We start from the raw sequence: 12,847 nt of genomic DNA, 5'->3' as shown, positions 1-12,847 counted from the left end.
TGTTTATTGTAATAACAACCAAGAAAACACAAACAAACAAATTCATGAATAAATACATATTTTAGTTAACAGACAATATGCTTTTCAAAACATCTTAATTTCTTAAGCCCTGATATATGAAACTAATTCCCTTGTTGTGTATTGCAACTGTTCAACAAGTGGATGTGAAAAGATCTCTCTATAACCCCTTCTTTTAAAATGCATTAGTCCAGTCAAACCCATCATGCTGCTCAAAAGTATTTCAAAATCATAAGACTGTTATCCTTCTTGAAAACCAAGCAAAACATCATATCTAAGTGGTGTATTTCACGCCCCCCCCCCCCGACCCTCGCTCACCACTCACATTGTATAACAGCTACAGTTGATGGACATTCTTGAAAAAAGGAAAAAACAAGGAGAGAGAAACTGAGAGAAGGAGATATGAGGGGAGGAGAGAGAGAATAAGGGAGGGTGGAAGATGCTGAAAGGAAGGAGGGAGGGAGCTGAGAAGTATGACTGGGGGAGGGCCACTGTCAGTCTTATAAGACTGGGTGTCACTGCCAGGCTGCCAGAACACACAGACAGACGGCAATCTGTGGAGGTACCTTTGTGGACAGACCAGAATACCTTAGTCCCATACTCTCTTAGAGGATAGTCCCACCACAGCAACACCATGGGCAGACAGAAGTTTTACCTGGACAAGCTGGCTCGCACCTTCCAGGTCAGGAACATGCTCATACGCCAGTTTCTGGCTGAGTGTCTGGGGACCCTCATTCTTGTGGTGAGTTTTTTGTAATTCTTTACTCTTCAACTGACTATTATTGATTATTATGTTGTAAATTACTAATAAAATAACACTAATTGCATATATAATAATTTGATGTCATTTCTTCGCTTTTACTGTAATTTTTTTCCTTAAAAACAGACCATGATGTCAGTGTCACTTTAGATTAAGCCTGTATGTTAGAAGAGGGGGTTCTGGAGGCTGACTCTGTGGGCTGCAGTTTTATTCTGACTGTTTAGAGTTCACTTTAGCATGACTCTCCCGCTAGTGAATCACACATCCTTTAAGGCTCATTCTCCGCTGCTTCGACAGGTGCTCACTCTGATGATACTCCTTTCACAGGAATGTGCTGCACAATAATTTCAGCTCAGATCTGTGAGAATTGGCTTATAAGTTAATTGAAGAACACTTTCAAGTGGCAAAAAAGTGTATTTATTTGTCTTTCTTGTATTGCATTCTTGGCCTGTCATTCCCATTTTCAGACTCTCCGCTGTACAAATCTGTAGCAGAGACTGACTGCTCTAGCACAGAGAGTTTTGCATCTGTGGTTGCCTGTAGAAGAAATTCTGTGCCTCTCGTGTCTTGTTCAATTAGTGCAGCAATCAGACTTCTAGAATATCTGCTCGTTGCCATGCCCTAAGGTGGAGATCCTTGACAAAGCAGCCAGTGGAGCACACTGTGTGAAAGGAGAGCACAAAATAAGTCAAGTTTAAGTTTATATAGGACAAAATCATATTCCTTCCTTTGTGGAAATAAGAAACAGGTTACATTCCGTAACACACTCTTAATACAGCTTTTTCACTCGGGCATTCAGACAAAAGCCTCTGAAAGCCTGTGACTTACTCCAGCTAATTGAGCTGTGATTATCCTTGCCTATTAAAAAAATCAGGGTGCAACTTTGCTTGTACTATAAATTGAATCACATCTCACACTGTTTTGGTGGTTTTATGGGGCTTTGAAAGGCTAAAGCTTGCGATGTTTTTCACCTGCTGGCCATGCTTTTATTTTTACTTTTATTTTTTTACCACATTGTCACTGAGAAGCACAGGTTAATGGATCTCAGAAGGGCCACATTCTTTTCATTTTTTCCCCCCGTGCTTCCCTGTACTGTGCGTTTGTGAAATGAAGCACTATGTCACACCTTTAGCACATCAGCCCTACCCCTAACTACACTGAAAGAACAACAGGGGTTATGCAACACATGGGAATGTAGTGTGTGCCTTGACTCTGGGGGCTCCTGCATTAAACTACACTGTTGTCTCCTTGCCGACGCTTTAGCATCTGTCATTGAGACGTGTGAGCTGCAGTGGGCACAAGGGCGCGGCTAACTGTGCCTTTTCAAAGCCAAACCTTGTCTTTAGGATTGTGCTGATAGCATTCTTTATTAACCTATACTGAGCCGACCCGTGATTTGTCTCGTGTCTATAAAACTGCAAGGCATTGAAACCTGAATCTTAACGACCTGAGGGGACTCCTGCTGTTTGGGTTTCCCATTCCTGGACCGATCCGACACGTTGAAACATGTGCAGAGTCTGCGACTGAGCCGAGGGGAGAGGAAAAGGGGGTGATAAGATTGCTGACAAGCTTCGGTTGGTGCTTGTTTGCATTGAGAGGTGTGTGGTGATTGAGGGGTGGGAAGGTCTTGATGGCTATAGCTGCCGAGTGGGTACACAAACCAGGGTTACGGGTTAAGGCTTCAGTTTTGCCTCTGCGGTGAGTCTCTTCTGCAGCGACAGCGAGCAAACTCACATTTCGCTGTGACACCACAAACAGCTGCACTGCAAAGTCTGCTGAAAACCTCCCACCATGTTTGCCATTCATCTGTGGAATCGCTGCTGTAGTATCTCATCAAGCAGACAAGCCACAAGAACAAGCTCCCATCAACACAAACTCCATCTTCCAACTGCACAACAAATCACCTTTATATGTTACAGTCTATTGCATGCTTTTTTGTGCACTTTAGTGTAAGAGTTTTGCAAGGCGGCTGGTTTGGACAAGGATTTTGTGTTGATACTGTAGGGCTGGCTCTCTTTCTCTGTTGTTGTCAGTCTGAGATTAGGTACAAATTTGGAAAGCTGTTGCCTCTGTAACCCTAAATATTTACTCTCTTCAGCGGAGGAGCTTTCTGCTCTGGGCTGGGTTCTCAAACAAGAACTTTTCCAGGCAATAAATGTCCTAAACAATTTTGTTGTTTATAGCCAAGTTGCCGTTATTAAGCAAGTACAATACAGAACACACGGACAGCTGCTAAACTTCTAACTTCTCTTTCTATCGAAATCCAGCTCTATTAAAAGTAAATATCCAGGGAATGCCTGCAAGACAAGGACAGATTGCACAGGGTAGACAGGAACTAAACAAAAAGACAAAATAAAACAGAAAAAAAATGACTTGAATGACAAAACAACTACTCTGCAATCTCAACAGAGAGTGGAAAAAAACAAAACAAAGCAATACATTCTTTACTGCTAACCCTTAGCCTAGACTGGGGTTTTCAGCAAGTTCAGTCATAAATATTGGTTTATGTATAGTAAAGTGTTCAGTTAGTGGAAGTCTACGAGGGGTGCATTTTAGTGGCAAGATAAAAGTCTGCCTTTTTTCAGACTCCTTCACAGTGCTTTAAGCTTTCTGATGAAATATCAAATTTGTGTTTGGCAACAGATTTATATACTTCTTTTATTATTATGTATTTATTTATTCATAAAGGAATTATATAGTGAGGTTACACCGTGGCAGTGCCGCTGGCTGGGAACCCTAGGGGCGCCTCGTTGGCGGCAGGAGTGGTAAGGCGGACTTGAGACAATGGGATCCGTGTAGCAGAAAGATGCCGTGACATTGCAAGGTGAAAATGTAACGGCAGACGCATGTTAGTCACCAGTAAAAAATACGGAACTGGGGAAGGAAACTTGAGGAAAATATGCTGTTGTGTTTTGGTAGTGTTTGTCATCAGGGGCAGGGCTGTCAGTGCGTGGCACTGGATTATGATGACTAATATAGTAACGATCTGTTAGAAAATAGGTATTTATATGTTATTTCATCACTGGGTTTGTTTTATCTTTTGCAAACAGCAGGAAGTTTTTTTTACCTGCCAGTGAATTAACAGGTGATTTAACCCTATCCTTCCTGGAACAGATAATATTTCACTGGAGCACTAACTTCCCTCTCAAACAATGCCTTCCTTATTCAAGTGAGAGTAAGGCCTATGGGACAAGACTTGAAGACTCGGTATAAACACTTAGATCTGAACGCAAACATAGCTGACACTTCCAGTGGTGCTCTTATACAGCAAGGGCCAGCTCAGAGTCCTTCCCAATTAGCTGTTTTAGAAAATAGATAAAATTAATTTAAAATTGTGTGACCAATAAAAACAAGTAGATTGTGGCTCTCCAGGACCAGGGTTGGCTGCCCCTGGTAGATAAAGACAGGATTAAAACAAGCAAGGCCTCTCTTAGTCCCAGAAGGTCACTGTGTTGAAAGGGTCTGTATCAGTAGGCGGGCCAGTCTCCCCTCAGCCCTCAATGTCAGCCCAGAATACGCTCCTGTGACGCTGGCATTCGGGACTTGCTGACGGGACTATTCCGCTGCCGTCTCTATGAGCTTCTTTCACAGCCGAAGCCCTGGACCTGCTGTGTCCTAGTCTGCTTTGATCTTAAGAAAAATAAGTCTGTTTCACCACTGAATGCCCCACCTCCACCTCTCACTGCCTAAGAATCCCCCTCTACTTTAGTGAAAAGGAGACACAGTACAGTGGCTCTAGTCAGAGCTATGGCATAATACAGTTTCGCCTGAAAGACTCCCGGCGGTGCAGAGACACGGCCCATTGTGCCAGCCTTCCACACGGAGCCACTGCAAAGGCAGACCAGAAATAGGGCTGTACAGTTGACTGGCACACCAAATCCTAGCACTGCACACACCGTTGGCTCTCGGGGAGAAAAAAAAAACTTTGAAGCGTCCCGAAATCCAACTTGGAGAATTCCACACAGCCTGGTGTTGAGGCAGGTATATCACATTACTGTCTTTGTGTTGGTGTCGATCATTGGTTTCCAATGTGTAATCGCTTTTCAGTTTCTGTACACGGGTTAGTCACAGCTGTATTTTGCATGGATTAAAAGCATTGCCACTTCATGAGGTGAAACCTCTTGGAGTATTTTCCATGCTAAGACCACAGTGAAAATGTATCTGGGTGGGATTATGATTGAAAGGGCTTGGTCAACAATTGCCATGATCAATTACGATACAATGGCTTCGTAGAGTACTGTAGTGTGCCTATGCAAAGATGTGGTTGGATGTTAATGCAAGGATTATACCAGTGGCCAATGTAGAGGGCAACAGAATGACCACAGCACTGCAGCATGGCTCACACCTCTGTTCTGTCTTCCAGATGTTCGGCTGTGGTGGCGTTGCCCAGGTGATCCTCAGTGGTGGCACACACGGCAGGTTCTTGACTGTCAACTTTGCTTTCGGCTTTGGAGCCACCCTAGGCATCCTCATCTGCGGACAAGTTTCAGGTGTGTACACCCCTCCTCCTCCTCCTCCTCTTCCTCCTCTGCTAGAACCTCTGGCACACTATTATGCAAGTTTTTCCAGTGAAAAATGGCCAGTAGAATCCCCCAGCTGTGGTGTGAGGACTTGATTGTAACTGAATGATAAGAGCTGTGACACTAGTAGCTCCAGGCTGTATAAGATCTGCTGCCTGATTGAGAGCTCAGTTTTCTGTGGTCAAAAGCCCTGTGTAATTAAATACCTCCTACGACTTGTAGGGTGAATTTAATTGCCTTCTAAACATGGGTGAGAAGAATGGAACAGCCCACACAAAAAAACAATAAGAACATTTCCTAGTGTGTTTGTTTGTTTCCAGTTTGGAAGGGTATGGGAATCAATAAGAACAGAAGAGAAAAAAAAGTTTAGATTTTAAGTGTTCCATAGAAGAGTGGGTGACATTGGTGTGGTAGCCTAAACACTTCAACTCATCCTCCACAGAAATACCTTTGAAAACATGACTGTTTTGAATGAGGTCTTCATCCCTCTCTCTCTGACTCTTTCAGGAGGGCACCTGAACCCCGCTGTGACCTTTGCCCAGTGCCTGCTAGGGAGAGACCCCTGGAAGAAGTTCCCAGTTTACTTTGCAGCTCAGACCCTGGGTTCCTTTCTGGGCGCTGGTATCATCTTTGGCCTGTACTTTGGTGAGTGGGCTGTTAAAGACATCTCTGGGAGTGATATACTGTATAGTGAGTGATGTATATATGTAGCTATATATGAATATGTTGCTATATTAACAAGTGGAGACAATATGGGGTGGATTTTCCCTTCTGTATTTCCCCAGTAATGAATTTAGTACAGAGTAGGCAGTTTGCACTTAAAATAGAAAAGAAAGTTAAGAATGCATCGTACCATTAAAAGTGGTGCTAAGGAACAAGACCCCATGGCTGCACAATAATCCACATCTATCTCTGCACGTCTCCTCCCAGATGCCATTTGGGGCTTTGGCCAAGGACAGCTGTTTGTGGTTGGCGAAAACGCCACTGCAGGCATTTTTGCCACCTACCCATCTGACCATCTGACCCTCCTCAATGGCTTGTTTGACCAGGTGAGTCACAGGGAGCTGCCCGTTGCCCAGCTGGAGCCACTATAACACTTCTATATTCCATAACGCTCACATGAGGTAATTGCAGTGTGCCAAAGAGTAGGTGATTTTCTCAATTCACGCACAGCTTTTTCAAATGCCCTCATTGTGTCATAGTAATAAATGGATGATGAACTATTATAGCCGCCCTTATCTGCTTTGCAAAGTAGTTGGCTCTGGCTAATCCTCCTTCTTGGCAGTCCATCTTCTCTGCTGCTAGGAATCCTTTGCAGCCTCCATATGAATACTGCACTACTGCTATAAGGAATTTTTAATATACTCACAAAATGAGGGTGATTCCGACCTTTCCCTACAAAAGATACAGATTTCAGGGAGGAGGTGAGACATTAGTGATTTTGAGTGGAGAAATAACTATTTTTCCCCTCCAGCTGATCGGTACTGCCGCCCTGGTGGTATGTATCCTGGCTATCGTTGATCCGTACAACAACCCCATCCCACGTGGGTTAGAGGCCTTCACAGTGGGCTTCGTGGTGCTGGTCATTGGCCTGTCCATGGGCTTCAACTCTGGCTACGCTGTCAACCCTGCCAGGGACCTGGGGCCCCGTCTCTTCACTGCCATAGCTGGCTGGGGTGGTGAGGTGTTTACGTAAGTCGATCAGGTCGATCTCTCTCTCTCTTTCCGCTCCTCCATATCAGCCCTCAAAAGTGTCCATTATCCTTAACATTATTTAATTTTAATGTATTTATTAGCAGATGCCATTAACTAGGGAATGTTACAACTGTCACAAAATATACACATTTCAAAGACTCATTCCCAGTAAGAGCAGGAAATGTGATTTACACCTTCAGTCCTAATCGTAAATAAACATTAACCAAGAGCAGAATACAGTGCCTCATTTTCTGTGGTGTGGGATTAAGGGGTAGTACAAGTGGTAGCAGCAAATACAGCAATAATTACATTAGTGCTCTATGCAGTCAAAACAGTTGTCAAGACATATGAACAGTCAGCTCTATTGCCTGACTTCCATGGGTCTGAGTTAGAATGAAGGGAGAGGGGCTACTCTAATAAATGCATGACAAAGTGATGTCTCTCTCTCTCTCTCTCACTCTCCTTTTCTCTCTCTCTCCGTCTAGTGCCAAAAACTACTGGTTCTTTGTGCCAATCTTCGCCCCCTTCCTGGGTTCTTTTGTGGGCGTATTGGTATACCAGCTAATGGTGGGATACCATGTGGAGGGGGAGGCCCGGGAGAAGGCAAAGCAGGATGGAGAGGATAGGATCAAACTGTCCAACACTAACAAGGAGCTCCTGTGATCCCCTCCCCCTTTGCTCCCCACTTCTGCATCACCACAACAAGCACCCCCAGCTCAACCCCACCTGTCCTCAACAGACTGACCTCCAAACCATGATACTTCTATCCCCTACTGCACACACATTATTCTACTGACTACTGGGTCTGGGGCCAACGCTGCCCCAGTGGTGGCAGCAGAGGGCTGAAGCAGGCACCCAACCCCACTCATCAACTCACACCGACCCACAAACCACATCAGCTGAGATGATCACCACTGCACAACAGCTCCAGTAAAGACACCTTCTACAAAGCCTATGTACAGAACTCTTTCAATGCTATGTTTTGCCAGGTGTGGTTAAACATGGCTTTAGATGCTTTTTATGTGTTTTTTTCCTTCTCATTTTAAAAGCAAAAGAAGCTCTCTGTCACAAGACAAATCAACAGAATTGTATTAATTTTTGGAAATGTCTACACAGTCTTTAAAAGAACAAAGCAGCGTATAGCCTCGATTCTTTAGCAATCTTGTAAGTATACACACAGCTGTTGTTTTTTGTATTAGTATGAATGTAGGCATTGGCAGAATCTGAAATGATTATATAGATGCAATTATGTGTTTTTCTAACACTTGATTAGGTGAGTATCTATGTTGAGCATTTGATTATTATTATGATTATTATTGGAAATTGTGAAGCATGCTCGAATTTCATTTGAAAAATGCTTACAAAGGAGAACAAACTCTTTCAATAGCCACATCTGCCTCTTGAACAAGCACCCAACCATCCATCCAGTCATCCTTTGAGTGTCTTCTCTGGCTCACTGATACTTTATGGATGGCTTTCTGAATCAGGGCACTGAACTCTGTTTTCAGTCTGCCTTTTGTTTATTGAATATGCCAATGAATCGCCTATACCCTACACTGCACCCACACTGTTTTACAGCAAAGTGACTTTCCAGGCCAAGGGTAATGCTGAAATGCTATAACTGTGAAATAAGCCTGTCATTCATTAATCATTCATTAACTCAGTAAGTCATTTCAACTTTTCATCTGTCTTGTAAAACAAAGCAGTGCTATCTATTCTTATTATTTTTATTTTTATTGTTTATTCATGTTTTTATATTTTTTTGGAATGGGAGGGATGGGGGAGGACAGGTGAAAGGAATACAGCACAATCTGAACTTCATTGGAGAAAAACTCTGTAGCAAGCGAGACCTCCTGGATTCTAGGCAGTACTTTTTCTGAAGGCAAATAGGTCAGAGCACCCATAACACTCCAGGTGTTAAAAAATACAAAAACATCACTTGTGCCAGTGGAGTTGAATTGGCTTCAATGGAGATACAGAATACAGTTCCATGTCTTACTGATTGTATCAAAGTCATATAAAATGCCCACACCTGCTTTAGCACACAGATGGGAACCATTTGTGTTTAAAAGGCAGAAAACTATAAAGAGAAAATAACATGGAACAGGAATATTAAGTGCACATGAGATTGTAGTTAACTTGAAACAGCAGGAATTTCAGCAGAACTTTGTTTTCAAAACACAATTTACCCTAATCCCAACGTTTCTCTTCCGCACATTTCTGTGCTGACCCATTCCCCCAGCCCCACCAATAAAAGTATTCAGCTCGATTCTGAAACTTCCTTTTAGTCAATCAGAATACAGTTCACAGTGGATGGTGCAGAATTGCCAAAGGAGGGAAGGCTGCAGAGTTCTGGTCTCTTCCTCTTTTTGTTGATATTTTATTAGCTCTGGCGTTCTGCATTGCACACTGATCCTCACCTATCTTTTTACCTTGTTATGCTTGTAGGAGTGTTTTCCCGCCTGTATTTCAAAAGTGCACTATAAGAATATATGTGTTGTGTATCAACAGAGGGCTGGAGCTATAAGTCACAATTTGTTAACCTTACGGATACATTTTGTATTTGTATCGAGCCAATCTGTCATTTATTTTGTATTTACCCTATTGTATTTTTCAACTATTGTTTTTGTACTGTATCATATATACCTGTTATTAGGCCAGAGAGATTGTATAATAATACATATTTTTTTCCCTGAACATGTGGGATGTGTGTCACTGTAAAGTTTTACTGTTTCCACTTGCATTATTTCAGTGCTTCTTTAATCATTTCTTCACACATAACAGTTTGAAGATTTTTAAAGATCTTCATTTACACCATTTAAATACAGAAGATAAATTATCAGTCGAAAAACCTATTACAACATATGAAATGAACATGGCATTCAATTCTTTATCAGTGGGTAAGTCTTCAGGAAATTTCTTTACATCAGAATTCTATAAAATGAATATTGACACTCTCTCACAAATTCAAAAAATCTTTGATCAGTCTTTTACTGAAAAAACCTAATCCCATCAATGCAACAAGTACCAATAACCCTCATTCCCAAACCTATCAAGGATCCCTTAGAATGTGGGAATTACCGCCCAATTTCTTTAGTAATTCACACTGATCAAAAAGGAGATCAATGGGAGATTTTCTTCTGAAAATAATAAAACCTTATGCTTGTTACTAGATATACTTCTGACCCAGGTTTAGCTGTTTCTTTAGATACAGTGAAAGCATTTTTATCAGGTAGAATGGGAATTATTTTATTATACATTTATTCAAATGGGATTTGGGAATAACTATTATCACCTGAATTAAAACTGTATATGCTTATCCTCTGGCTTCAGTTTATACAGGGTTGTATACATCTGATCTATTTAAAAATTTATGTGGAACAAGACAAGTTTGTCCTCTTTCACCTCTGCTATTTAATGTAATAGCTGAACCTCTTGCAGCTAAAATCCTTCAATCAACTAGTAGTAGGTAGGAGTAGGAAAAGAGTTTAAACTGAAAATAATGCTATGAATAATCCTGATAAATCTCTACCTAGTCTTCTAAACATTATTAAAGAATATGGAAACATTTCTGGTTATAAAGTAAACTGGGGAAAATCTGAAGCAATTCCTTTATCTAAAAATAGTTTTCCTAGTGCTTATGCTTTCCTTATGCTAATTCTCCCTTCAAATGGACTCCTGGTTGTATTCAGTTTGTGGGTATTCTTATTCCTACATTTGCAGATAAAATCATTCAAGTTCAATTAAACCCCTTAATAAACAAAATAAAAATTTAATTGGAACTCCCTCTTTCTTTTTTTGGAAGAATAGAAACCATTAAAATGGCTGTTATGCCCCAATTGGCATATGCACTTGCCATATTCATTTGGTCTTCAAAAAAACCTAAAATAAAAATTGACCAAAGAAAAAAGACCATAAAGATGGCAGCTATAACTTACCCACATATTTTTTGTGTTATTTAGTGTACCAATGTAGACAGTTTACTCAATGGCTGTTTATGCAACATCATAAAACAAATACTCTGCTGAAACGCAAAGAGGAAGTTGCTATACCCTTTTCTCTTAAAGATATTTTCATGCATGGCACACCTACTCTTCTAAAACAAAATCCAGTTTTTAGTAACACTACTTTAATCTTTATAAAACTGTGTAAGGTGTTCAGAATTCATACAAATATATACTTTCATTCTGGAATATGGAAAAATCAATTTTGTATCGGAAAAAAAAAACTTTGTCAAATTAATCATGGAGTTAGAGAGGAATCAACAGAATAGGAGATTTAATCAATAAACATTTTATTCACTGCGTTATCTAAAATAAAATTGATGGTAATTAATTAATTCCTGTATTTTTTAAATTAATGTATGTTTTCTCATAGAATAAGTATATGTATAATACTTTTTCAACATTAACTTAAATGTGCTGGCAATAGGTAAGCAGTTTTAAGAGGACACGATAATGATCAATAAGTTGATGGTACAAAATAATACATAAATACATGCATATAAATAATTACAATGAAATACGATTTATTGATCAGTTTAAAATAAATAAACTTTGTGTGCAGTTTACACTACTTAACTGAAAATAAATATGCACTGAAAAGATCTAATATCTAATATTAAATTTGACTTCCTTGATGGTTTTTCAAGTCTAGTTTATGTACTCTTCTGTATTTATATGTTTACTTTAAGTTTTAAAATGTATTTTTAATGACGCTAGGTAAATTAGATCCAAGATGGTGGTGGTGATGAAATACAATCACGTATTTGGTGCCTAACAGCCATCTTAATCTGGGGTGAAGGCTCAGTTGAAGTATTTTTGTAACATAAACATAAGTTAGGTTAGATGCGTGCCTGATTTATTTGGGTTTATTTGTTAAAATTGTAAAACATGTTTGACCACTCTACTTATAACATACTTGGAATTTATACACACGTCTACTTGCGTGTCTTGCAATCATAATGCACAGCTTATTACTTCGCAAGACTCCTACCCTGTCCAACGAACCTGACCCTGACCAGGAATCAGGAGCAGTGGATGAGTTTGAGAGGATGCCAGCAACTGAAAGTGTAGCAGCAAAGACAGAGTTAGCGGCTACAGCTTTGTGCAGGGGTTGTGTTTGCTAGCTAGCTAACCTTAGGGCTCAGCATAACAACGGTTATGTAAGCATTTCTTTGGGAGAACACGAAACAACTCAATTAACCTACTAACATCATATAAACCACCTAGCTAGAACTCTATATCATTGCTGGTTAGTGCATGTACACACACGACAAGAAAGTTTAGTTTAAATCTAAAACAGTTTCCTTTTAGTGACAAAATGTGTTCATATAAACATACAGACAACAAATAGTACAATATGAGGGAGACACCAGGAAAAACAGACAGACAACAAATAGTACAATATGATGGAGACACCAGGAAAGAGAGACACAGACAACAAATAGATGGAGACACCAGGAAAGACAAAGAGTATGGTGTGCATTAACAGAAAAGGGTAGATACAGGAGTTGTTACTGAAACGGAATAAAGTGTTCTTCCAAAACATGCAATTTGTCAGTAATACATTTAGCTGTATTTTGTGCTTGGGGTGCGGTGGGTCAGTGTCTGGGCTAAGCACCTAGTCTCTTCAAAAAACCCTCTAAAAACCCACACACTGACCCACACACTTACATATATGCTAAATCAATCAAATCAGATCAATAGAAATCAAAACAGTGATCTGCATTATATTATTATTATTATTTTATTTTTTATTTTTTATTTATTTATGATAAAAACATGTCCCATGGCACAATGCAGCTTTGGCATATGATAAACCAACAAATGGCTATTTTACATAATTGTGAATC

General features: G+C 40.3%; 1 protein-coding gene across 1 annotated transcript; it reads left to right on the top strand.

The window, feature by feature from the left end:
- The first annotated feature begins 535 nt into the window (after positions 1-535).
- On the top strand, positions 536-9,690 carry aqp3a (aquaporin 3a). The gene is made up of 6 exons (XM_066711945.1): positions 536-760; positions 5,142-5,268; positions 5,806-5,943; positions 6,229-6,347; positions 6,773-6,990; positions 7,479-9,690. Exons 1-6 carry the CDS (start codon positions 653-655, stop codon positions 7,654-7,656), a joined length of 888 nt encoding a protein of 295 aa, XP_066568042.1. The 5' UTR covers positions 536-652; the 3' UTR covers positions 7,657-9,690.
- Positions 9,691-12,847: the final 3,157 nt, after the last annotated feature.

This window comes from Amia ocellicauda, chromosome 8 (assembly GCF_036373705.1).
Source record: "Amia ocellicauda isolate fAmiCal2 chromosome 8, fAmiCal2.hap1, whole genome shotgun sequence".
Classification (NCBI taxonomy): domain Eukaryota; kingdom Metazoa; phylum Chordata; class Actinopteri; order Amiiformes; family Amiidae; genus Amia; species Amia ocellicauda.
The sequence above is the reverse complement of the archived record's forward strand: the minus strand, read 5'-3'. Positions and strand labels throughout refer to the sequence as shown.